The sequence below is a fragment of the Tympanuchus pallidicinctus genome, unplaced genomic scaffold (assembly GCF_026119805.1).
Source record: "Tympanuchus pallidicinctus isolate F22 unplaced genomic scaffold, pur_lepc_1.0 scaffold5, whole genome shotgun sequence".
Classification (NCBI taxonomy): Eukaryota; Metazoa; Chordata; class Aves; order Galliformes; family Phasianidae; genus Tympanuchus; species Tympanuchus pallidicinctus.
In genome coordinates, this window is record NW_026294769.1 from 71430957 (window position 1) to 71457344 (window position 26388).

The 26388-nt window shown below is 39.7% G+C and overlaps 1 protein-coding gene and 1 long non-coding RNA gene across 2 annotated transcripts in view; one reads left to right on the forward strand and one right to left on the reverse strand.

Moving 5' to 3' along the window:
• The window catches only part of LOC128090871 (uncharacterized), a 579571-nt gene that overhangs the window by 532565 nt on the left and 20618 nt on the right, over nucleotides 1-26388 (forward strand). The window lies entirely within an intron of this gene.
• KCNK9 (potassium two pore domain channel subfamily K member 9) overlaps nucleotides 3982-26388 on the reverse strand; it is an 89077-nt gene continuing 66670 nt past the window's right edge. The window contains exon 2 of the mRNA XM_052703594.1: nucleotides 3982-14175. Coding sequence (XP_052559554.1) covers nucleotides 13334-14175 — 842 coding nt within the window. The 3' untranslated portion in view covers nucleotides 3982-13333. The remainder of the gene's footprint in view (nucleotides 14176-26388) is intronic.

The following is a 26388-nucleotide window of genomic DNA, read 5'->3' on the forward strand; positions in this document are numbered from 1 at the left end:
AGGGACAACAGGCACAAACTGGAACCCAGTCAACAGGAACACTTTGGTTTGGTTCATACCATCCCAACACTCATACTGGACAGACATTGTTTTACAATGGCAAAGCAGTATAGAATGGAAGGAGATTGTGTTTTTGCACTATCTTGAGAAAATTCTTTCAATTCTTAATTTCAAAGACAGAGAAGAGTACATTCCCAAGGAAATCTTTGAGTGCATGTTTTAGCATCCTTTTATTTATACAAACAAATTTTTATAATGTAGAAATTATGAAAGGACAGCATAGCAATAGGACAAATGTGAGCATCAAAAAAGTTTTTTACAATAAGGGTGGTGAAGCACTGGAACAGGTTGTCCAGATATGTGGTGGATGACCTGTCCATGGAGACATTCAAGGTAAGGCTGGATGGGGCTCTGAGCACCATGATGTAGCTCCCTTTTCACATGTCCTGTACAGCAGAATTGTGCAAAGTGGGTACAGAGCATGGGCCAGCTCTGAAATTCCTTGTGATCAAAATGTATTGGATGCCCTCCTTTTATTCACTCCCAGCTCAGCCAGAGCTGTAACACATAACCATAATGCTAAGAAATGGCAGCTTGTCTGAAACTGTATCAAGTGTTAAAGCCAAGAGTTTCCATTAATAGTCATAGTACATCGACTTCATCTATGGGAACATTTTCTTCCCTTCCTTCAAGTCAGAATTTCCCAGCAGTGAACTGCTAGAGCCAAAGTTAGGCAGAATATAAGAAGCAACAAGTCCTTTGTACCTCCTTCAGTGGCTGAACTTCAACTGAAATCTCAACTAAAGGTTTTCCAGAACTTTGGTTTTCTGCCTTATAATCTTCTTTCTTTTTTCTTCTTTTGACTCTGAAGATCCTAGAAATGTAACTTTCTTTTTCCTAAAAAACTTGTAATATATATATGTAACTGAACTAAATGTTTCCTTCTCTTGGTTCTAAATGTTTTGGTTTCTGTTTAATTGGGTATTGCTTTGTCCTGGTGGAGTGAGAAAGCATAACAGAGAAGAGCTCATCAACCTGTTCTGTACTGCTCATTATTTTGTATGCCTCCAACACAGTTCCTTCATTTTTTTCCCTGTCAAATGTCACTGCTTTTACAATAGGCCAACTGTACTGAAGACATTACCTTAGGTGAGAAGGCTGCAGCTATATGGTCGCAGCGTGACTACAGACAGAAACCCATTTTCAGCAAGTGAAATATTTTATTTGCTGTCAGCCAGTTGAGGCATACTGAGCAGGCTCTCACATTTTGCTGTAGGATGCTTAATTTCTTTCCACTTCTTAGACAGGACCCGGGCACGCTGTGGTGGACAAACTTCAAGTAGTCAGGCATATGTGACTTTGATTCAGATTTATAAAGCTCATAGAATCATAGAATCATAAAGGTGGGAAAGGACCATTAAGACCAACCATCAACCCATCACCACCATGTCCCTCAGAGACACATCTACCCTTTTCTTGAACACGTCCAGGGACAGTGACTCCCCCACCCTGCCAGGCAGCCTGTTCCAATACCTCACCAAGATTTTTATGTGCCTATAGACAAAATGTTGGATTTCTTTTCTCTTTGTTTTATTTTTATTTTTCTGTTTTCGAGATGTCTAATTTTCCTGTAGCTGTTAAGAAAATTTCAGAGCACATGCTCTTTTTCAGATTCTTCTGTGTATGCCTCTGCTACCTGGGTCCCTTTTAAAATGTGGTTTTCAAGTCTTTATTATTGATTGCTCAATTAATTACTCTAAAAGGCTTTTTTTGCTTGCAAAAGGAGTGGACGGGGTTCAATGTCTCTTTGGCTTGTCTTTCTATGCTGGACAAATTGAGATTATAAAATATGCTTGTAAATACCACTTCCAAACCAAAGAAATTTTTGACCCTAATTGATTGCAGAGATGTTATCTGATGTAGCACAGAAAATGTATATGAGATTACTCAGTTATATTTATCTCTGTGCTTTAAGAGTTTGTCTTCCCCATTATGTAAGGAAGTCTTTATGAGTCTTTATATCCTTCTTTATAAGGAAGTCTTTATTTCATTGTCGCTTGAATGTAGGCCAGGTTGTACATAAAACTGTGTCCCACCATATAGGATATGCTTGCCCTGTTCATTCATTTGTAAGTGAGCCTCATAAACAAGATCAGATGAAGACAATGATGACCATCTGATCTACAGATTAAGGCTACGACAGCCAGTGAGTTGCAGTGGGCAGAAATCACATGATAAGGACAATGTGATGTCCTGTATCTGACATCAGTTGTGTTTTACCTGGAAGGCAACAACAGTAAAGGTTGCCCAAAGCTCTGTCCCAAATGAAAAATCATGCCTGTGCCTTGCAGTAGCAGGGAGCTAAAACTAGTATGGAGACCCATTTCCCATCTTCTGTTAGGAAGCAGTAGATAATTTTATGAGCAAAACTCACAGGAGAAGTGACGCTGTTGAATTCAGTGCCCTAAGATCTTACTCCATAAAGGTGAGGTGGGGGCAGTCCCAACAGTTCACCACCATACACTGACTGTCCTTAGAAGTGCTTCCCTAAACACATTCCTTTTCCTTATTCTGTGCTGCAATCTTTTGGGCACAGCATGGTTGGACATTCGATGAAGGTTCATACTTCACTCTGCACGTACTTTTGTCAAAAAAGCTTTTATTGCAATGCAAAATATCCTCTGTATATGACATCTTTCTTCCCCCCCAACCCCCTTAAATTTAATGAGTAATCCTTTCTGGGTTTTTACATTGTGTTTCTTGAGTGTATGTATGAATATATATACATATCTATATATCTATCAATCTATAGATATTATATTAATACAATCATATATAAATCTGGACCTATATCATTTTTTATATATACACATAGCACTAGATATGTGTGTGTGTGCATATACATATATATACATCATATATACACTGTATGCACATATATGCACACACATACATATTGTATTATCATAAACATCTGTTGGTTGTCAAGGAACTTTTCTTTAACAAAATAGGTTCCATCAGTGGATTTTACTTCTGTAGTGCAATTTTACAGGAAGTTAACATTTCCACATTCAATATAAAAGAAACAATATACATTTGAAAACGTGCCATAGGATTTTTAATGAAAAAATTAGAAAAGTGCATTATTTTACAACACTACAGTAAATGATTCTTTTTTTTTTTTTTTTTCTTCTCTGTAAAGACATTGTAAAATATATACAGGGTTGCTTAGTGCATTCATTACAAAAGAAAGATGCAATCCCTTGCATAAATTACATATTGTACAGGGGTTCGCTGTCTACTTGGACTTGTAAACATTTGTGTGATACAGTTTTCATTCTTTATGTAAGCTGCAATACATCTTATTTTCATTTCACTGTTGTTGCATTCTAACTCCAGTACGGCATTCTAAGGCCATGTGTGAAGGCATCCTCTCCCATTATGGAGAAGGCCAGAAAAGGAAATGAAAACACAAAAGAGTTTTTAATTTGGTTCTCTGTAGTCACGTTATCACTGATTTCACAAATCACATCTTGATGCTTATGATCTTCTCTTTCTCCTTTGCTAGGACCAGCTCAACAACTATGTTGAAGTTAGAGGTCTGAAATGAGCAGAGAAAACTGCTTACAGGAGGTAAATTCTCAGTGCAGTCCACAGCCAAGCATCTATAGCATTCCTCTTTCCAAAGGACTGTGCTTCTAGTGCTCCGTGTGCTGCACAGAAAATGTATCAACCAGGGCAGAAATGTAGGGACTTTTGCTCTGTCTCAGGTCGTCGAGGGCCTTTAGAATGCCGTCAATATGCCATCGGTAAGTACGCATATGCACATTCAAAGAAGTACAAAAATGCACCAAAAAGTGTCAAGAGATCCAAAAGAGACATAGCATCAACACACACTCACAAACACACACATACACACGCGCTTCTGTCTGAGCAGGAAGGCTCAGTCTCCAAAGTAGGAATCGCAATTTAATTTCAACATGTATGTGTGTTTGGAAGAAATCCAAGAATTTCCATACAAACTCCTTAGGTCCCAAATTGAACACTTTTATCCCTGTTTCTCTTAGATGAACAGTTTGTTGAAGTAAGAAATTGCACCTTGAAGAGACAGTATCCACATTCTTTTGGCCTACTGGAAACAACTTTTAAGCCCCCCTCCCATTCTCCTTTGACCTATCCAGCTCCAAATAATTTTGTTTGCCGTTATAACACTAAGATCAAAAGTTTTAGTCCATACTCCTCAATGGCAACAAACAGCCACACAAATCTTAACAAGTCAAGGGAAGAGGAAAAAGAAAACATTTTTTTCTTCCACAGATCACTCCTGACCAGGCAGAAAAGCAGCAGATGGATTATTGGTTGTATAGCACGTTATAAGAACCTTCCTGCTTTTACCTTCTGTAAAAGAAATTCAGATTAGGGTTGCATTCTAAAGAACGAGCCAGTTTCTCATTACTTCTCTTCATTAGCTACTTGTTAAAAAGGTTTGTAGTAGGCAGAACTTCTTCTGAAACATTCATGAGTTTGCTTTTATCATACAGGGTTTAATCCAACAGTGCTTGCATCCAAACTAACTTTGGGTGGACCGACCAAACTTGTTAAAGACTGAGAGGCACCCAGATATCCAGGAAATATCTTAATAAAATCTACTGCTAGTGGAATGGTGTCTCAACCCTCATGTAACCCGGATGCCTGGATCTCAATGTTGTTATACAGTTAGTGTACCTACTCTGCAGTATCTGCATAATATTCCTGCACAACTAACAACTTGGGCAAAATGTACATGCAACTGAGCAGTCAAAAAGGAGGTAAATCAGCATGAGAATTGTGTTGAGTTCTCAGTGGCGAATACACCAGATCAGTTGCACTGATCTTCAGAAAAAAATAGAAACAGCTCAGTATTAACAACAAGGAGAAGATTCCCACTGTCATCTCTGACTGCAGTATCATTCCACGCTGGGAATTGAAAATATATGCTAAGAAGGAGCAGTATGATATCCACCTTTGCTGGAAAATGTATGTGACAGGAATTCTACAAAGAGTAATCACATGGAAAGAGCTGTCATTGAAAAGCAACTGAAGCCAAGAAGCTGAAAACTGCTTCAAATCAGAGAGATCAGAGAAGCATATAAAGCTCTTTAAAAGAAACACCAGGAAAAAAAGACTATGGATCTGTCCAAAGGCTCTGCCACAAACACAACAGAAACTCTGGCTTCTTTGTGACACTGGGAAAATTTGTTTCCTGTAACAGGTATGGTGTCTCAAGAGAAGTCACAAATGAGAAAAAAAAAAAGAAAAAAAAAAGATAAATGTTAATCTGCCTCCTTTTTCAAAGTACAAATTGCTAGAGTGTTGCTTTTCTCCCTCTCCTACCTAATATCACAGTTCTTTACTAAGCCAAATGCTGAGCAATGAGACCCAGCACGCCCTAATTTCACAATCCAAGACAGACGCTTGTCAATCTTTGCAACTCACCTATGAAGAAGACAAGCAGTGTTATTCATATCTTACAAAAGAAATGCAGATGGTCTTGGATTCCCAGACATTTGCTGCTCTGAGCTCTTGCCCGGTGCACTAGAAATGTGTGTTAGAAATAAGCCTCAACCTTCAGCACCTTCACTCAGAAGCCAGGAAGAAATCCACTCTGTTGTTCTGTAACCTTACTCAGAGAGGGCTTGGGAAGATAAACTATAAAATCAGCTCCCTCATCAATCCAGCTTGTGATGGAGGAACTCAGTTGTACCATCTCCATTCACCAGTTTGCAAACCATCCCTATGCTCAGCCCTCCCAGGCTGACAGATTTGGGCTCTCCCTTAGAAGCACGAGCTATCTCACACAGCACAGCTGAGAACCTTCAGGGATGCTCTAAAAGGGTACCAGTACCATGCTCCATCCTGAAATACTCACCCCTCTAGATCATGCCATCTCTCAAAGACACACCTCTGGTTCTTTTCTCTGCAAGTAAGACAACATCAGGCTGACAGCCAACCTCCACAAATACATTTAAACCTCTATATAGTTCAGTGGGAGTTAAACACATTACTCCATGTATCAGATCTAAGCTGAAATCCTTTCCTTGCACGCTCCCATGAGCAGCTCCAGTCAATGTGCCAAGATGACATTGTCAACAGGACACCTGTGGCATGACCTCCATGTCAGCAGTGACACTACCAAGCAGGCCTTTTGGAAAGTAGACTTCAGACTGAGATCTCAGACTCTGGGAGGCCAAATCATTTACATGCTCTACTTCAGCTAATCTAATTAAATAATGTTATCAAATTAATTAGCCTTTTAACAATAATTATGAATAATAATGATGAATAATTATGGGGATGTGGTATCAAAGATGAGCAGGGACACCACACTCCAAGTCTTTCTGAGCCACTGTACAGATTTTAATTCGGCGACAGGATGGATGCTGCTGCTGACCTCTTCAAAGCACAGTGGAGCAAAGAGGCTTTAGGAGACACAATTCTTCCTGGTCCCATTTTAACATCAACACTGTAATGTGGTCTCACCAATGACAATCCACTCCACCATGAAACTGCTCCATCCTTCCCACATCTCCTGCCACTCCTGCCTCGGAGGACAATGGTAGATGGCTAGCAAAAAGGCTAGAAGACACAAAAGGCACATGGTTTTTCCTTAATTTGGAACCACATCACAGACATTATCTACACACAGTGAGTAAAGCACTGTGTCTCTTTGCAGGCTTACACTGTTTGCACTTTTTGCTGATGTCCAAGCCCTCCACACAGGCTAATGTGTGGCATCCCAGTCAGGGCAAAAGTGGATTTCACCCATGCAGGTTTGTGCACTTCGCATTTTGTATTTGACTCCCCACATCTTGTTTTTAATCAATCTGTAGATTTCTTTTGTCAGTAGTAATTAGAGTGGAACATTTCCTTCCCCAGGGTGCAGTTCTGTAACATAATGCTTTTCATTAATGCATGACGGGGGAAAGTACAGAATGTGGTGATCCTGGGTTTGAACATACATCTACAAAATGGCAAGCTAATGAGTTAATGTCTGAGTAGGGAAGGGGGGGAAATACAGAAAAAGCCAAAGGGGACACTGCCTGTGCAATGGATCTTTCTTCTAGCCTCAAGTATACTGCTCAGGATAGAGCAATTACTGCAAGCTGTTCCACAGACAAGATAAACGATGAATCAAAGCCAGGCTAGCGGTAGCAGAACTCATGCACAAGGAAGATGCATTATGGTGCATAGTTTCAATTATTATATTTGCTTGTTCCACTTGTGAATTAGCCAGCTGTAATAAATGTTATCATGCTGCTGTTTGCTCTGCATTTCTCAAAGTGAACTAAAAGACAAAAGAGTTTCGAACTGTAGATATTAATTACTAATAAAACTGCAGCATTAATTTTTCTTTTCTCTCTTTTTTGTCTTTCCAATCTTTTTTGAGTACTAATGTATGACAACACTCCTTACATGGTCAGAAAATAAGGTGAAGGAGGGCTCTGGGATATTTGCTAATTACAGTATTCACAAAAGGAGAGACATCAGAATGCTGAAGGCTCTGGGGATAATATTTCAAGCCTAAAATTAGCAGCCAGCTTTGGTTGCCTGGATTCCATAAAGCAAACTACAATTGCATAAGTTGTACATGTTGACTGCTATCTTCAAGTCTTTCTACTCCCATCATTAGGTTTAGGAAAATTTGTTCACAGCAAGCACTAGTTGGAGACACAGATATATCTCAGAGTATGTAGAAAGTCTCTGATTGCAGTTTCAGTAAGAGATGTATAAATAGAGACTCATCCTAGTTTTGGGTGTTGCAACCAAATTGGCTAGGTTACCATACTGAAAGACTACATGACAAAAAAATTGCCCTTGAGACTTTTATTTCTCTTCAGCTTACCAGTTCACAGCATAACATAAAGGCACCAACTCCAGAGGATAGTCCAGCTAGGGCCAGCTCAACAGCTGTAACATCCACCTCAGGTATGCAAATCAAACCAGCATTACTCAGGCTGAATAGTGTCTTGCTTTCACTGAAGAAAGCAGTAAAAACCTGACCACGGATCAGGAGAGTCATGAATGTGAACTCAGATATGGGTTAGGAAACAGGAATGGTGAGCAAAAATCATCCACAAGACAATTTTTGTTCAAGCTAGTAAGGCCAAGCATAGACTATGTCTGAGCAGAGAACATCTCCCAGTCTGATTCTACCCAGATCAAAGCATGACAGTCTTCAGAATTACCTCACTGGTGTTTTTGACTGGAGACTACCCCTCCTCTTGAGAACAATGTCTTTCTTTTCTTTTCATAGTGAAAGTTTTTCTGCCACGTAGATGTTATCTATATCTTAAATAATTGCAAACTGCGTTTTGGAGAAGGCTGCCAACAGTTTTCATGGCTCTAATTCAGTCTCAGAGCTCAGATTAACTAGCGTAAGCGTCCCAAAGTGCCTTCCATCTGTAATCAATTTCTCTGTGTCCAATGTCATTATTCTATTTATTTTTATTTTGGTGCATCATTATGGTGGTTAATCCTTTTCACATGGTTTGTCTTACTGAAGTTCCCAAAATAAAGTTTGATATTAAAGACAGATGACAGGCAGGCTGCTTAGAAAGACTATTTCTTTTTCAGCTCTGTGAGTATTATGCAGTTCTAGTTGTTGACAGTAGCGGTGGCACGATTCTCGCTGCAATTTGTGCAGATTCCAGTCAATAACAGTGTCTTGTTGAAATATGCATTAAAAAGTCCATAACATTAGTGTAATGGACACACTCCAACACATCTCTCTGGTCTGGCTTCCTCATAAAGATTTTAAATGACTGTCTTAATTGGATCCTAATATTAACAGGAATATTACATAAAGCTAAATGAGGACATAAACTCCAACTGAAAGCTACTTCCACCCAAGCCCTTGCTCTCTGGTCCGCAGAGGAGCAAGGGATAGGAACATTTCCTTTCTCCATCCCGATTATATTGGCTGCTATTTTTTAACCTTTCTACAATGAATGATTCCTTTTTTTTTTTTTTTTTTTTTCCATAACAAAAGCTTCAAACCTATCACAGAAAACAAGAAATTATCTTGCTCAAGATGAATGCACAGAAATCATGATTCTTCGATCGAAGCACTAAGAAACTGATGAGACAACCTATATTACAGTAGATTAATTTAGTCACTTCTTTTTTTTTTCCTTTAAGCTGGTGATTCTGTTCTAATGAGCTACTACAGAAGAATCCAAAAAGAAGTCTACTGCTGAATACCACTGTACATCTTCTCCATACAATAACAACCAAGACCTATTCTGCATCCTTTAACTAACATCCAGACACCCCATCTAGATAAGTCCCATTACAATTATCCTTGTAAAGCATATCTATATATACAAAGTTCTGGCAAAGAAGCCCTAGTTAGGTCAGTTGGGACATTCCTTGTGTAGTGATGCAGACCAAGCAGAGTTGTGTCTGTACAGTTCTATTGTTTCCTCTTTTGTTTCCACATTGCAGCATGCTCAGACAAAGCTATTCTGGTGCTGTACTGATCAAACTAATTTTTTTTCCTTTGATAGTAATATGAAATATGATAGGATAATAGGGTTGTTATGTAATCAAAGTTGACAGCAGGGAGCTAAATTTGTGTTGTTTTGATGAACAGCACATTAGTGTGACATAAATAGATTAATCTGATTTATTATTATTATTTCTAATGCTTAATAATAGGGGAAATGAGACTCTGGGGAATGATAGTGCATCACAAAGTGATATCAAAAGTCTGCGTGCTATGGAAACATAGGTTAGGTACTTTGGATATTAGAATGTCTTTTCATGACTAGACCTGCTTCTGAAGAGTGACTAGACAGCAAGAAAGGCTCTCCTGAAAGAAATAATACCTTAAGTGGAATAAAACCAACAGCGTACCAGAGAAAATATGGTGTGAAAAGCAGCACTGTGGAAGAAAGCTGATATTCACATAGGTCAGTAAGTAGTCAGAAATGGAACAGGCAAAAATCACCTTTCACTGACTGATTTTGCATGTTCTGCTGGAAAGCTGGTATTAACCCCTGACAAAAGCAACTTTTTTATAATGCTGCCTGTTCTAGCTCCAGACAGCCCAAGTCATTATTCACACATCAGTCAAGTACCACCAAAAAAAAGCGTGAGAGAAGCATTTTCAACATATTTTGCCTGGTCTACCGAGGCTTCACACAAGCATTCTTGTATCTGTGGCTGCTCACAAAGAAAAGTTCTGTAGGAGTTCATGTGAGTATCTGAATGCAAGGAGGCTTGCAAAGAAAATGTCCTGCCACTTCAAAATCTCATGCGCACCAGAAATACAGAATGGACAGAATCGTGAGTTCTTCAGACAGAAAGTAGAACCATATGAAAATAGTTTTAAATCCTAAGGAATGCAGACACTTTTCCCAAATGCCCTCCCACCAACTCACCGTCTGAAAAGCATCACTGTGGATATGGCCCCTTCATATCAGCACACATACATTTCGTTATCCACATCCAGAAACTGTGATTACACTACACAAGAGCATTTAGAAAGCCACAGTGTTTTAACACAAAGACTCCAATTGGCAGACAGCCCATGACCCACTAGATAAGCTGCTCCCCTGGTTAAATACCACCTGTACTAAAATATACCCTTCATTTAACTTCGTTTATGGTTTCAGAGAAGAGAATGAGTAATAACTCAGCTGGAATATAGCTTTGAAATTCTGGAGTTCAACACGATTTACAGGACATTTAAAATTATTTTTGTACGCAGCAGAAACAGGATTTTCTTCTTCTAAAAGGAAGAAATGAAAGGCGAAGCGATGCTTTCAAAAACGTAACTGCTTTTTGACCAAACTGTTCAAAGTTTTGGTTACAAGTCCTGTTACAAATGTTTTTCTTTAATAGGCAGATGGCATTTCACCCTCCTGAAATCTGTAACATCCCAAAGATTTCCTGCTTTTCTCAAGTGTCGTGTATACATCAGCACTTCTACATCATGTGGACGTGTATATACTCTTTCTTTTCTCCTTAGCAGGAAAAGAAACCTACAATTATTTGCAGTTCTGGGATACTGTCAGCAAAGCTATCAAAGAGAATTTGACAGCACTGTGAACCCTATGGGCCACTCTTCAGAAACTAGCTTCTAGGTGGTTTTGACTGGAGTGCTTTAATACATCCTGAAGCTGCTTTTCGAGGTACTCTTGCTTCAACACTTTTGCCATCAGCACTTGCCTCAGGACATGGTGCAAGCAGCACATCATTAATGCATCCAGCATGCTATCCTACTACACTGACAAAAGTTATTCCCATATGTTAGGCTGGAAAAGTTCATTCTCATCCATTCTCATTACGAATTCTAAGTAATCTAAATGGAGATTTTCATGCCACAGCATTTTAAAATCCCGAAGGAAGTTACACATTGAACTTAAAGGTATGGATCCTTGCTTTTCATTTACTTGTTGAAACACAAATATCAAAATTAGGAGAACACAAATGTGTTTGATATTGTTAATAACTTAAGGTCAAGGAGAACAGAAAAAGAAGGGCGTTCCTTATTTCTCCCTTTTAATGCTCTTCATAGATGCCCTTTTGAAAAGATATCAATGTCCATTAGCACACAGAGCTTAGAGCTGGGTTTTTTTTGTGAAAACACACTATCTACCAAAAAAAAAAATGTTAAATATAGAGGATTATTGCTTTTACACTGAAAGCACAAAATGGTAGAATCAGCAGGAGGTGCATAGTGCCAAAAAAAGATGTGCTTTGTATGACAAATTAACACAGAAGGCGATTTAAAAGATAGGATTAAATCAAAGACAATGTTGCAGGTTTATAAAATTCCCAGTCCTGCCCCCGTCAAATCAAAGATAAATCTCCCAAAGCACTAAATCTTATGTAATCACTGTAAATTCCTATTGTCTTAAAAGGGAGCTGGATTAGGCCTCTAATTTGGTTTTGTAAAATCTGTTTGGTCCAGATGAGTAACCAAGCAATGGACAATCTCCAAGGAACAACTCTATCACATGGTCTCAACATCGTCTACTACAGCTTGCCAATGCAATTACTCCCAGTGGTAACCTCTAAATACTGGAGTAAAGCTGATTTTGCCCATGAGTGCTAAATGCATTTTGCCTTTCCACACAGGAAAGAAGCAATATCACATCTAATCTCACAAGTTCCCAGTGAGCCAAACACAAGATACTGTCCCTTGAATTCTTCCTGAGACCAACAAAGGCTTTCCATTATTTACAAATCAAAAGCATTTAGAGACAATCATCTTTATTTTTTATTTAAAACAAGGAATGCTCTGTCACTATTATATAAGAAAAAATATACATCCACCTATTTATACCCATCCTAATCCAAGCATTCCAAAAAATAGAATTCCTATTCATGCAGGTAATTGCTGCACAATAAAATAATAATAATAAAATAAAAATATTATTATTAATAATAATTTTTATAAATAAAATAAAAACAACAAAACACACTCCTTAGTTCCAACAGGTTTTCCAATTTACCTTAAATAATTCCATCTGCAAATTGTTGGAACAGTTTCAAACAGTGAAAGTAAATATAGTTAAATCAATAGGATTACTTGCTTTTGATTATTAATTCCATTGCTAGTTTTTTCTTGTGTTTTTATTATGCATACCAGTTTTACAAAGTGCATGCTCTATTTTACTTTTTAAATTTTGAACTGGCAAGTTAAAATGATCCATCATTTCCTGCCTTTTTGTAATGATAATACAATCTAAAATCTAGCATTAAAAAATTTACCATGATACACCTGGTATATTGACTGCTTATGGCGCATGCTTGTCTTGGCAAATAAAAAAACCAAATTGGCTCCCTCCCCACCTCCCCATTCTGTTTGGAAGCAATCAAAAAGATAAAAGCAGGCTGGAACACAATTGCCTCAAGGGAAAAAAAATAATACCTGATGCTTTAATTTTTGTCGCATGGCACTAGTTGTGGAATTGCACGCTCACACACCCACACACACCCAACACACATACAAGCACACACGCACGCTGCAACCTGCCCATGAGGAAAATAGTTTATTAGGTCAGGAGTGCCAGTGGCACATGAAGGCTCCCAGCTGTGTGTGCAACTTTGGATTTGGTACCCACTTCACGTCACCTTGAATCCTCTGACATCCACCGAGGGGGTAATGTAAGGCATACTTTGCTGGAACAGTAATAATCCATGCTTCATGCTCAAGAGCTGAGTCTCAGAGGAGGACTGGCTTTCTCTACTCCCTTTGGCCTCACTCCGTCTCACTCAAGGAACGGAAAAAACAAAACAACAGAGAAGGACTGGAGAAAACAAGGAAAGCAAAAGACAAATCACTTTAAATGGACTTTCGCCTTCTCATCAGCCTGTGGTTATCTGTAAAGCTGTGCAACCCAGGTGAGATGGAGCTGACAGGAGATGGGAAAAGGCTGTTTTTTAATGTGCTTGGCGAGATCTCCTCTATCTTGTAAGAGATGGAGTGAAAGTACTGGGGGTTCAGCTTCGAGCTGAACGAATTTTGGTGGGACACCACCCGGCTGGTGTACTCATGGGACCTGTAACACATGCAGGAACAAACTGACTGAAGGTCTGTTACTTCGGCCTTGTACCGTGGCCGACCATGCTGGGAGTCCTCTTGGATGTGGATAATCATGCTGTTGCGGTTCCCCGCCAGGGACGCCCGTTCCTCAGCATCCCGCCTCTCGTCCTCACTGTTCATGGTTAAGAACCTGAGAACAACCAGATTTAGAAATGCCCCTATGACTGTCAACCCCACTAGAATGTACATAAAGCTAAAAGCCACGTAGAGAGGCTTCTTTTGAAGGGCCCCTTTGGTCTGCAGGGCCACATAGTCTCCAAAACCTATCGTAGTCAATGTTATAAAGCAGTAATAGTAAGCATGGAAAAAGCTCCATTCCTCGTACTGGGAAAAGGCTGCTGCTCCAATGCAGAGTGTTCCCATGCAGGAGAAGAAACCCACAGTGACCATGTTTTCCATGGAGACCTCGGTGCTCCTCATCCCACAGCACTTTTTGATGCGTTTCAAGAGGTACTTGACGAAGGTGTTCATGCGCTCGCCCAAGCTCTGGAACATGACGAGTGTCAGTGGGATCCCCAGGACTGCGTAGAACATGCAAAAGGCCTTTCCTGCGTCTGTTCCTGGGGCAGCATGCCCGTAACCTGGGAGGGGGAATGAAAACACAGGACAGTCAGCAATTAGTTGATCACTAACAGCTCCCTGTTCAGACAGGCTGCACAAATCACAGTGACTCCAATGCTGCAGGCAGGTCCAAAGCAACAGCGGCTATGAGGGCATCACCGTCACAGGATTTTCACATTTTCTTCACATGTATCCCCTAGCCACAGCAAACAATACACATTAAAATAGAACTGTACACACAGGACTGGGAAAGATGAAAGAATCAGCAATCCACCTTACTTCTGCAGTCTTCTAAATACTGCATTTATTTGCTAAAGAAATTTCATGTCCATCCTGCGTCACACACAGTACAGGAAATACTGAAAATAGGTGACCTCGACAATATTTCTGAAAGGAGTTGGTGTTGCCCTGCCCCAAAACCAGAGTACACCAATAGCATCTGAATTCTGTGTCTGCTGGCAAGGGTGAGTCAACAGCACTGTTGCCAGCAGACACAGATCAATGGAAGTCTTTTATAACTGTCTTCCATACAGAATAAACCTTTCTCACAGGCACCATTCTGAAAGCCATTCACTTCTGAAAACTGGAATGCCATAGGATTTTAGGGGTTTAATATCTGCTCCACCTTCGGTTACTGAAGAATAAAGAACTTACCAGCATCTCTTAAGAGTTTTACAGCTTTTTCAAACAATCTGGGAAATATTATTTTGCCACAATACTAAACTAATCCGGGACAGAGAATGTTCACAGCATATTTTCCAGAAAGTAAAATCACAGCTAGACCCTCATTCTAAATCCAACAAGCGTAGGATTCTGTTTCAAAATGATGTCAATTTTTTCACATTACACTGCTTTACATTTCATAAGATTGCAAGTGATAGTACCGAAGCTTCCAAAATAGGATGGCTGGGAATCCTGCAGACATGGTATGCAATGACCATGTGGGTACCACTATATAGATTTCCCTTAAAGACAATGAATAGAAATCCATACTTCTCAAATGCAGTACTTCTCATCTACATCTAGATGCCTAAAACAAGTCACTAACTTATTCTCAGGATACACCTATTTCTCTACAGTGATTATAACTGAAATCACACAACAGACTTCAGCTGAAGATTAAAATACATAAATCTAGGTATCTACATGTGTGCTAAGAGTCCAGGGTACTTTTACAGTCAACGAAGATTTAATAAAAATAGGCAGCGATGAGTTACTTAACTGCCATTCCAACACCTGTCTACTGTACATTACGCTGTAGAGACACTACTGACTGTTCCATTGACTGTATTCTCTAGGTCCCCATTAGACTGAGTAGATACCTAATGACTTCAGAAGATTCCAGGTATCTACTGCACAGGCTCACAACCACATGGAAACACCCCATCATCGGCATCTTCATCAAAAGCACAGCTCCACCTTCAGTGACTATCACAACGTAGGTGCCTGCATTGTAGATACTTAAGATTTAAATCCACACAGAGGCATCTAGCATAACTTGAAACCCCTCAGTTACCATGATATCCATACAGGGATGGTTAAAGAAACACTTGGTATACAGCCGACAAACTTCAGAATGAAAAGCAACAACAGAACAAAGGAGATAAAATGAAAGAACCAGCAAGAACGTCCTCCAAAAAGTTACACTTACTTCCTTAGCTCAGTTGCTAGTTATTGGGAAATGCATGGGAGGTAAGAAATAATTTGCAAACAAAATATATAGATTAAAAACAGGAAACTCTTTTCAGGTGACACAAAAATTGTTTCAGCAGTTATAATGGGATAGGTAGCCTGCTCTTTGTAAAAAGTAGTTTCCAAATTACCTGCAAGGGGAAGTGTCTTCAATAGATGGATGCTGAATTTGTTCCACCTGACTGTCCCTCAATAAAGGCTATAATTGCCTCTCATTACTAAGCTTCTGAACTACAGGGGTGTTAATTAAAGCAGGGACATCTTCTCATTTTATAGTTTTAGTTACAGCTGATGAAGAGTAGGAAAGCATCAGAAAATGTTATTTTCCAGATGGTTACAGAGATGGCAGTTGGTGGAAACAGCTTTCAGTTTGGGTTCTAAAGAAAAGGGTTGGGGTGAAAAAAAGACTTCTTTTGATATCCTATATTCCTATATATTCTATTCTAATATATAGGATATCCTATATCCTATATATTGATATACTATATCCCTCTTACTAGAGATATCCACAGAGACAGATTAGAGATATTATAAAACATTAATATTATATACTTTCACACTCTGTCATTGCTGAACTTCTAAGATTTGTCACAGACTTTGTAATTAACTCAAATTTAGTACTCTTAAGAAAGGAATATACTATATCCTTGTTCCACAGATAGCAAAGCACAGACACAGGCAGGCTGTAATTTCTGTCCAGTTCACATAAGTAGACAAAAATCCAGAAATCTGTATTTCTATTTCATCCCATTCCATACTCAATACTACAATATCAGATACATGCCTTTTACCATATTTTGACTACGATGTATGAGAAAAGGAAGGACTTCAGTCATGAAGCTGGCATTAGATTTTGCAAATACTTTCATACACTGGGGATCAGTGCATTTCAATGCATTTCTCTAGTGTAATGCTGCTTTATGGAACAGTCACCTTAGTCACTGCCTTCAGCAATCTAGAAAGAGAGAAATCCAAACACACGAAAGAAAGACTAAGCTCTCTATTTAAGAATCAGTCCAATACACACAATAATATTTGAAAAGAAGCTCCGTCAGTGCATGCTCTCTGAAATTCAGTATATCTCAAATCTAAAACAAAACACCATTGCCTTAACATCAGAGAGTGCCCCTAGGAAAATTGAGAAGGTCAGTAATTGCAAGAGCAAGAGGGGCACAAAAACATCAAATATCTCCCTACAGTGCATTGCAGCTTACTTGTGTCAGGGAAAGACAGAAGCAGAAGAAACTGCTTTGGTAGCAGATTTCAGCCTTTAAGTTCAGCATAACTTCCTCCACAAAAATGCTACTGCCCTTTGCCAAAGTGTAAAGACATGGCTCCATGTGAACTACAATGAATGCAAGAATGCAAGGCTTCAAGAGAAATATCAAGGTGAAACACAACACTGGTATTTCTTATTCTCCTGTGACTAAGGAGGAAGACCAAACAGAAGTCCTTGGATATGAGATACAGCAAATGCATCACATAATAAGCCAAGAAACTGGGATAGCAGTGAAAAATATATAGAAAAGTCACTAGGTCACTGCTCGGTTAATACTAGCTATACTCCTCGAGTACACTAACAAGTTTGCTGAGGTCCCACAGTACAGAAATATGACCTCAGCAGGGAGATTCATCTACTATTCAATGAGATATCATTTGAATGATCAACAACAGCCATTAGTAGTCTCTCTTTTATAATCCCTCTCAGATGGTTTGGCTTTCAAGACAGAACTCATTTGGTTTGGCATGAAGAAGAACAGTTAAGCATGAAGAAATATAGTCTAAAAGTGTCATTCCAGTTCTGGAGGATGGAGCACCAATCCATCACAAAAACTATCTTCTCCCAGTTACGGAAGAGCTGTGCTACAAGTATCAAGCAGAACTGCAGGAAGGTGTAGGCAGGACAAAGAGTCAGAGCACGGAGGCTGACACCAGATTAGTACTCTGTTGATGGTTTTTCTGCCATTAATTTTTTCTAGCTCTTCTGTACTCTTTGACCGTACCTCTTAAAAACCAAGTGCACCAGTATAAAAACTGTTTTCTTGCTTTCAAGAGTATAGCTATGAAAGCCAATGGAAAATCCACTCAGCCTCCTTCAACTATATTTTCCAAGGTAGCTTTCAAATGAGACACAGAATGAAACACTTCATTACAATTCACTTGTGAGGTGGATAACCCCAACTGCTTCCTTTCACTTCCTAAGGGACACTGCGCAATATAGTATGCAGAAGAACTCAGTGCTGATTCACCCACCCTGAATCCAACAGTGACCAAAAGAAGATGGACAGGGAAGAGTATAAGAACAGCGTGACTATATGCAACATTATGCCTCCGAGTATTCAAGTACCCAGTTTTCTTCAGGTGCTCATGGACTTCCAAAGCCAGATATGGTTTCACTGATTTTAGTAATGAATAATGAATTTCTCACCCATGGGTTTGGGTATTCCTCCTTCAACCTGTATAAACTTTCAGCAACTGCAGCAAGAAGGTCTGTACATCAACAAAAAAATTACCATCACTTTTTCATTCTAAAATTCTCTCCCACTGTTACTTGAATCCCCACTACCACTATGGAAGAGACCAGTGACAGTCATTCTTAACCTTCTTTGTGCCACTCATGAATTTATTTACATTCTCAAGACAAGTGTCATGCCTTGGTATCTTACACTCGGGCCCTAAGCAAATATTTCTGGCACTGACAGTCTCACGTGGATAGAGCAGATTGCTTAGATCTACATCAGTGATCTTTGCACCATGGTCAGCTGCAGGGTACAGACAGGCCCAGAAAATCTGTCATGTCTTCCAACATAACTTCTCCTGAATAATACTTTACTTCTAGAGCAAACATCATCTGAATAAACAGTGCTTTTGCAGTGATGCAGACTACAAAGAACAAATGAATATACAACAAAAATAAAGAATTATTGGGAAAATTCCTGAATACTTTTAGTGTGTTGTAACTACCACTAAGACTGCATGGTGATTCCAGTGCTAGCAAACTAAACTGGGATAATGTGTTGATTCCAGCACCAACCTGTGGCTATCCACACTGTTATATCAGCATAGATCCCATCATTCCACCACGTTTTTAACTTGTGCCAATCAGTATTGTCCAGATGTGTCTCTAGATGAGCACTGGTACCAGACCAAAATCTCAGTCATTGTTAAAGACTAAAAATGAAATGTGGCAGTGATAAGCTACTTATAGTTTATGTTCAGGAGAGTGTGTAGCTGCAGCATGGCCAAGTCTCAACTTCACATTCAGCGTACAACAGGTTTTAGATGTAATGAATCTTGAAGCAACACTGCGTTATTCATGAGGGATGTTTTTTTCACTCAGGAGTAGATTTCTCCATTCATTTATCTACACATCATTCGCCTCCGTGACAGACATTTGGGCATGGTCGCCTTTGACAACAGCCTCCAGAAAGAAATGAGCTACTCCATCCCCATGAGTCAAACCTTCCTTACTCGTGTTGGCAGCAACTCTGGACATGAGATAGCAAAAAGAAGATAGTGGCAACGTTGCTCCAATGGGCAAGCGTAATTCAGATTAAAACATCTTCCTGATGTCATACGCTCACTTTGGAGGTTCAGCTGTGCCAGGGAAACTGCCACCGAAAACAGCCTGGCTCTTGCTGGATTTGCTGCTTGTGCTTTCAATGTGGAAAAGAAACAAAACTGTCTCCACAGTACAGGATGGTTTGGGGAGATAAATCATCTGATAACTGATACTCACCAGTAACTCATTTAATAGGACAAAAGCATTCTCTTGCAAGTAAATCAAGAACAAATCACTGGTTCTGCTGTATGTGGATAAAAGTTGCTGTGTTAAAAATGCCAACTTCCTAGCACGTAAGCAACTCTCCTTCTTCTTTCTTTCCAGGTCTGTGCTATCTCTAATCCTGCTACATTACCCCTTAAGCATCTGCAGGATCCCCTTTCTCTTTCATTCCCTTTTCAGTCAATATCACTGCAGAATATCACCTCCATAATCTCTCCTAATTTTGTTGGGGTTTCCCCTTCCATCCTGCCCAAAAAAAACAGCTGTGTCAGATCAAAGCATTGTACACAGCTCTCTACAGGCACAGGGAGCAGTTTGGGAAGATACCACCGTGTGCTGAAAAGAAATGGACATTGTGTAGTAGGAGACAGGATGTGCTAACCCAATGTGCAACGTAAGATCTGAAATCCCTTTCACCTCTCTTCTGACTGCTACCACATCCTAACTGTACAGGTAAGGCCATGCCATGCTGGAAATTACATGCACTACTTTACATTGCATCAAGCCCTACAGAAGATCTATTCTGGATGCCCAAGGACACAGTTGGCTTCTCTTGTTTTCTTCTCCCCATGAGCACTGAAGTCTTTTCTTTCTGATGTTGGAATCAAACAATGAGAGCATTCATAAAAACCAGATTCCAAGGCAGCTTTTAATAAATAAGCATAGACAGTGCCCAGCAAGGAAATGAGAAGAAATAGTTTTGCTGTGTGATCTAATGACTGGCACATCGGGGAAAGCTGAAGCCATTCTTACAATGGGTGAGTGGCCAACCCTGACCCATGTTCTGACCCATCAGTAAGGACAGACAGAGGTCTCAGCCTCAAAAACTGCCCCAGAACAGTAACTTCTGCTGGTCAGCAAGCTCAGCAAATGATAGCCCACCAGGAGAGCTGAAGGGCTCATAGAAAAAGACTGATAAGACCAATAATTACCAAGTCATCCAAAGGCAGCTTCCATGCCACCCATCCTCACTGCCTCCATTTGTGTGGTGTGCAGTCACCACACATCATCTCCCACCTTACAGAATTCTTATGGAACTTGACCCTTCTGCTCTGAATCATTACTGACAGCAATTGTTTTCCACAGTTTTTCTTCCACCTTCTTGCAGTAAAAATCAGCATGGTAAATATTTTTCATTGCCTAAATTGCTGGTAGAATTTACAGCTACTAACTGACTACGTATCATTAGAAGTCACAACCATAGGAAAACTAATATGTAAACCATACTGCCCAAAAACACAATCCTGAAGTCTTGTATCCATGATAGAGCAAGAACCAAAACCATAAAATGGCCAAACTTCTTGGTAGTGCTTCTGCAGCACAGCTTGGAAGACAATATATTTCTTAGGCTACCTTAAATTATAATGGTTCAAAGATAGTAATTTATTTGAGTGAAACGCAGTCATGTACTGTTGCACTCCTTTTGGATGCATAGTACAGCATTATTACCTGTAAGAAGGTACCCTGCTGATTTATCTTGGATTCTTAGAAGATCAAAGCCAATAATGTGTCCCAATCCCAGTAAGGCTCTCAGTCAGGTTACTTCCATGGGACATGCTGGAGAGCAGTGTTTCTGAAGTCCTCAGACTGCTTAGACTGGATATTCCTCCTCTTTCCCTGCCTGGAGTCCACCATCAACTTGTACACAGAATAGTCTCTCCTATGCCCTGCCGGATGCCTACCTGGGACAGTGGGGATAAAAATCTGTTCAATTCATTGGGGTAGAGTAGTTGGAAGTGCTGATCATTCACTTGTGTGCCTATCAGAGCTGTGTGACCCAGCCTTGCCACCCTCCCCACAGCTGAGAGTCCTTCTTTGTTGACTCTGGGAAAGATATTCTTCCTTAACCTCAACCCACAACAGAACACAGTTCCACCCTTTTCAGAGCTCCTTCAAAAATAGGAAGCACAGATTTGACCACTTTTGCCCCCTCTCAGGCTCCCAGAATGGACAGTCTAACAAGTTTAAACCAAGACACAAGAAACTTTTGTTTTTCTAAATCATTCTGGTTTTATTCTTTTCTTTTTTTTTTTTCTTTTCTACTTTTCTTCCCAGTAGTTTTGAAGCTACTTATCCATTTCCACCACTTAAAAGAAAATGTGAACTTGATAGTAATCTGTTCTATTGGGCATGCCATCTGGCTGATCTGTGAATACACTAAATGGGCCAAAAACCCAACATATACATAGCACAGACTCAGCTGCAATGTGATAAACTCCTTTTCTGTTCATGAAAGAATCATGTTCATTCTGTACATGAAAGAATAAGGAGCTGGAGGTCCTACACGATGTGATGAGAAGCAGGGGCATGGGAGAAAACTGGAGGAATAGGATATCTCCATCACTGTATAAGATTCCTTGTGATATGATGCCCCTGAAGATGAGGATGTAGATAAGAGTTCAGGAAAACTGGGGAATTATAGTAGAGTTCACATGAAACCAGGCTTTGCTAGTTTCGGTGCTCAGGAAAAACTAAAACTTGAAGAATGTTGCTTAAAAAAAATAAAAATACGGTTCTGTGCTTGTTTGGCCTTTGTATGCTTATTTTTCTTTTGCATGTAAAACTTTTCCTTCTTTGAGTGTGTTTAAAATTTATATTATAAATGGATTCACTAAAAAAGACCAGTAAATGAAGGAAATTGGATATTTTCAATCAATCACAATCAATCTTCCTGCTTATCAATATGCTATAGATGCAGAAGATCTCACTATCTGAAGCCTCTTCTTGTTGAACTTGAACAGTGTCTACTTTAACTGCTACACAAAAAATAACTGCAATCACTGTCAATTCTTTTGGATAAGAAGTCAGAGCATGTAAGGTAACTGCCACCTGGTGAACCACACAGGAAATAGGGGATGCCAACACTTGCCAGTTCATTTTGTCCAGACATGACAACATTATCTCTACCGCAATTTCTTCTGCCTGGAAAAAGAGACTAGGAAGAGAAATGATGTTCTTCTCCAGCTCCACGAGTACATTGGCGCCGATTTGGCAGTGATTTGGGCCATGTTTCTGGTATACCTTTCTCCAGCACTTTCTGAAACCAACAGACACTCTGTTCTGGATTTCCAGCTCAACAGTTCTTTGGACTGCGGCTGAGCCTGGCCACTTTTCTGAAGAAATCAACAGCAGTACACAATCTGCAGCTAGACAGACCAGGAGGAGAACAAGCGTGCATCACAGAGGCCTAGAGAGACATATCAGCCAGCAAGCTGGATTCTCATGATGACAAGCCAAACAAACCTCCAACTGCAATGACAGGATGGTTGACAGTGACTCTAGTTTTATATGTCAGGAGCTTTGTGGTAAGTACCAAATGATCAGGTTCTCTGGAGCTTGCGTGTCACCAGTTGGGCATAAAACTTTTGTATCTGGACCAATGCGTTCTGTACCTCTTTGGCACTGAGATACGTGAGTACACATAGCCTTGCAGCATTTCTGAGTCAACGTTTTCCTGCTCAACTTGTGCTCTCTGTTTCTGATTGCTCCTGTATGCCTATTCTCCACATCTCCATTTTGTTCTTTGAAACAGTCTTGAGGATTGACCTGAGGCTCACATCACATATAGTCCCAAGACAAATCATGCCCAGAACAAGATCTCAATCTGAAGAGAATTGTAGCAACAACTAGGAAAAGACTTACCAGGTCATGTTATGCATTCCCAGGGGCCATCATATGATTGTTCCCTACAATATGTTCTCCAGGGCTTTGTCCAGTTTTGTTTAAATGATTGAAATAACAGGGTTTCTGCTCTCTCCCTTAGGAAATTATTCCCTCATCTAAGAAATCCAGCTATTATAACTTTTTTTATACACAGCCTGTATATTTCTACACTGTCTTTTATCAGTGTTCTTCTATTGCCCTCATTCCAACACACCCCATTTCTTCACATCATTATTCACTCCTTTATGCTTCTTGGAAACAGTAACAGCTTCATCCCTTAGTCAATATTAGCTATAAACAGTTGTTTTGGTCTTGCAGCAGGGAAGAAAACAGATTAGATTCAGGTTTTGAATGTTGCTTTACAAGCAACTCCTTCTGTGGTTATTTTTACTCTATAACTTTTGAGATCTCTTCTGTTCTCCACAAACTTTCAGGAGCTTTATGCTAGAGTTATGTGCAGTGCTTATACGCAAATGGACAAGGTAGCATGATTACCAGTTCCCCGAATTTCTAAATACCCTCTTTGGGCTTGAAAGACTGGTCATCACTATGACATAATGATCTCTTCACATTCCAAACTGCACATTATTGCTGTAAGTATTATTTTTCCTCAATCTCTGCTATAAATGGCTTTCTTCAGCAATTCTAACTTTTTTTCCTCAGTTGTTTTGGTTGCTCCCAGTTTATTGGCAATGATCTGGAACTCTCCAGAAGGGGAGACAGAGAAAGCACTCTCCACTTGCAGGGCTGGCAAGATGATGCAACCAGCACTCCAGGGGATTAGGAAGAAATACCTAAGGAAGAATCACAGAGGCTTGTGCCTTAACAAGAGACCAAAAATGACTATGTTTCTTCTTCCTTCATTTTGTTCTGATGACAGAAAACAGGATATAGGAAATTTCTGATTTCACTTTGTTTAGAGCGTTAGTTCTTTTCAAACTAAAAGCACACCAACTCTAAGACTTCATGGCATTAAGCCTTTCAGGCTTGCCTGAGACCTCTCTCAAATTGACATTGCCAGGGCTTTGGAAGCGGGATCTCAGCATAAAACCCCACTAAATAAATGTTACCAAAGGCCAGCACATAGCAGAGTGGCTCAAAACATCAGGCACAAATCATTCCTGCTGTAGTAATCACCTTCCCAGTACCTGTGATGTCATTATCCGTAGCAGTCCACGCAGCTCTATTTGCAAATTAATGACATCCATAGCTGTCAGAGCTGCTGAAAGATGCAAGTGGCTTTCAGTGAAGCTGTTCAGCTGTGATTTCACTCAAGCAACTGCATTTTGCCTCCACGACTCCCTCTGCGCAATGAAGAGATTCGGAAGAGCACAGACAACGTGCCATGAATTTGCTTGCTTATCTGTTTTTATCCTGTGACATGTTTATTGCAGATTGTTCCCATACCAGAGAAAAAAACTTTACAAAAATACTAATAGGCACATAATATTTGAGCAGTCTGTCTGCTGCTAGAGAAAGCAGGGCTTCCACCATGTAACGGGGCAACTAAAGATTCCCACTGTGCTCAGCTTTGGTCCCCGCTAGATAACCATGTCAATAAATCATTTAAGAGAACTACTTTTAATAACACAGATAATATTATATGAACTCTGATCTGGACAAAATTATACAGATGCAAAAGCACTGTAGTGTACGTCCTGGCAGTTTAGCTTGGTGGAAGCACCAATTTCTCCTCCTTCTTTGCTCTGACCCTTTGTTCGTGACCACTGTAAGGAATTAGTAAAATGGACACAAGCTTCCCTGCTTCTAGGTTTCTGCCATTACAGATTTCATATCAGTTATAGCATTTGTTGTACCCTTCTCTGAACAAGGAGCTCTCAAACATGTATTCTGAATCTGGCTGGCTGCATTTCTGGCCAAGGCTATTTTCCCCACAGACACTAATTTTCTAGCAGCTTTATTAGCTGAAACTTGACTTCAGTGAACTGACAGCCAAAGCAAGTGAAGTTGATCATAAATTCCCCCATTACATCACATCACATACAGATCGAGCAGTGATTCAATTGAATTTATAGACAGATTTCATCCAAGAGATACACGTTTGGGGTTTTTTTAATGAAAAAAAGAAAAACATTTTGTTCAAATCTTTGGATTAAGCTCACTCTTACCAATGTAAGATTTCAGATTTTTTGTTCTTATTCCCAAAACAGATTTATATTTGGGAATACAAGTAAAAAGAGATGTCTAAATTTTCCTTTACAAATTTTAAGTGTATTCTCACAGTGGACTTTGAAAAATTGAAACAATTCAACCACAATACTTCTGTGAGAAAAGAAATTAAATTATTTTTGACAAAGCACTTTTTCATATCGTAAAAAAAAAAAGTTTATGAAAATATATTTCCCAACTCGACTGTCCTATTCAGTTCTCCACTGAGCCAGTACTACCTCAGAGTTAAATTTATCTTTGCACTTTGAAGACAGAATAGCTGAGCTAAAACGTGAAGGTCAAAGTTTTGCAATATTTTTGGGTTTGTCTACAAGAAGATTTTCTGGAATCGCATTACCACTGCTGCAGTTATACCTGTCTAACTCTCCAGGCTGGCACTTTCATAAGAAGTCACCTCACCACGCTCTTTTTTTTTTTTTTACTAATAGCACCATTTGTCTCAACTAAGCTAGCACATGCCAGGAGTGTACACTGCCAATACTTTTCTGCATCAAGATGAAACCAGAGCCTCTTCCCATGGCATTTTGTCCCAGCCAGCTGAAAATGTCTAAGAGCAGTCAAGTGTACTAGAAACTGGACACTGAGAGATAGTAAATCCAGAACTTGTCTTCATATACAATGAAAACTTCCTTCCTTAACAGGTGGAGCTCCAACTCAGCAAAGACGTCTGACTCCACAACTGAGCTGTAAGGCTGCCCCTAAATTCATTGCTGTTACAGCTAAAAATTTCTCTATTCTAAAACCAAATTTGTTCGTGGATTGTTCACATAAAAAACAAAGCCCCCAGTGTGTCTTCTCTATTTCCACAGACTAATAGCATATATCCCAACAGCCTTTTTTTCCCTCTAGGATGAATAAACCAGTCCCTGCTAATCTTTGCGTTAGACAGTTTCATTTTCATAGC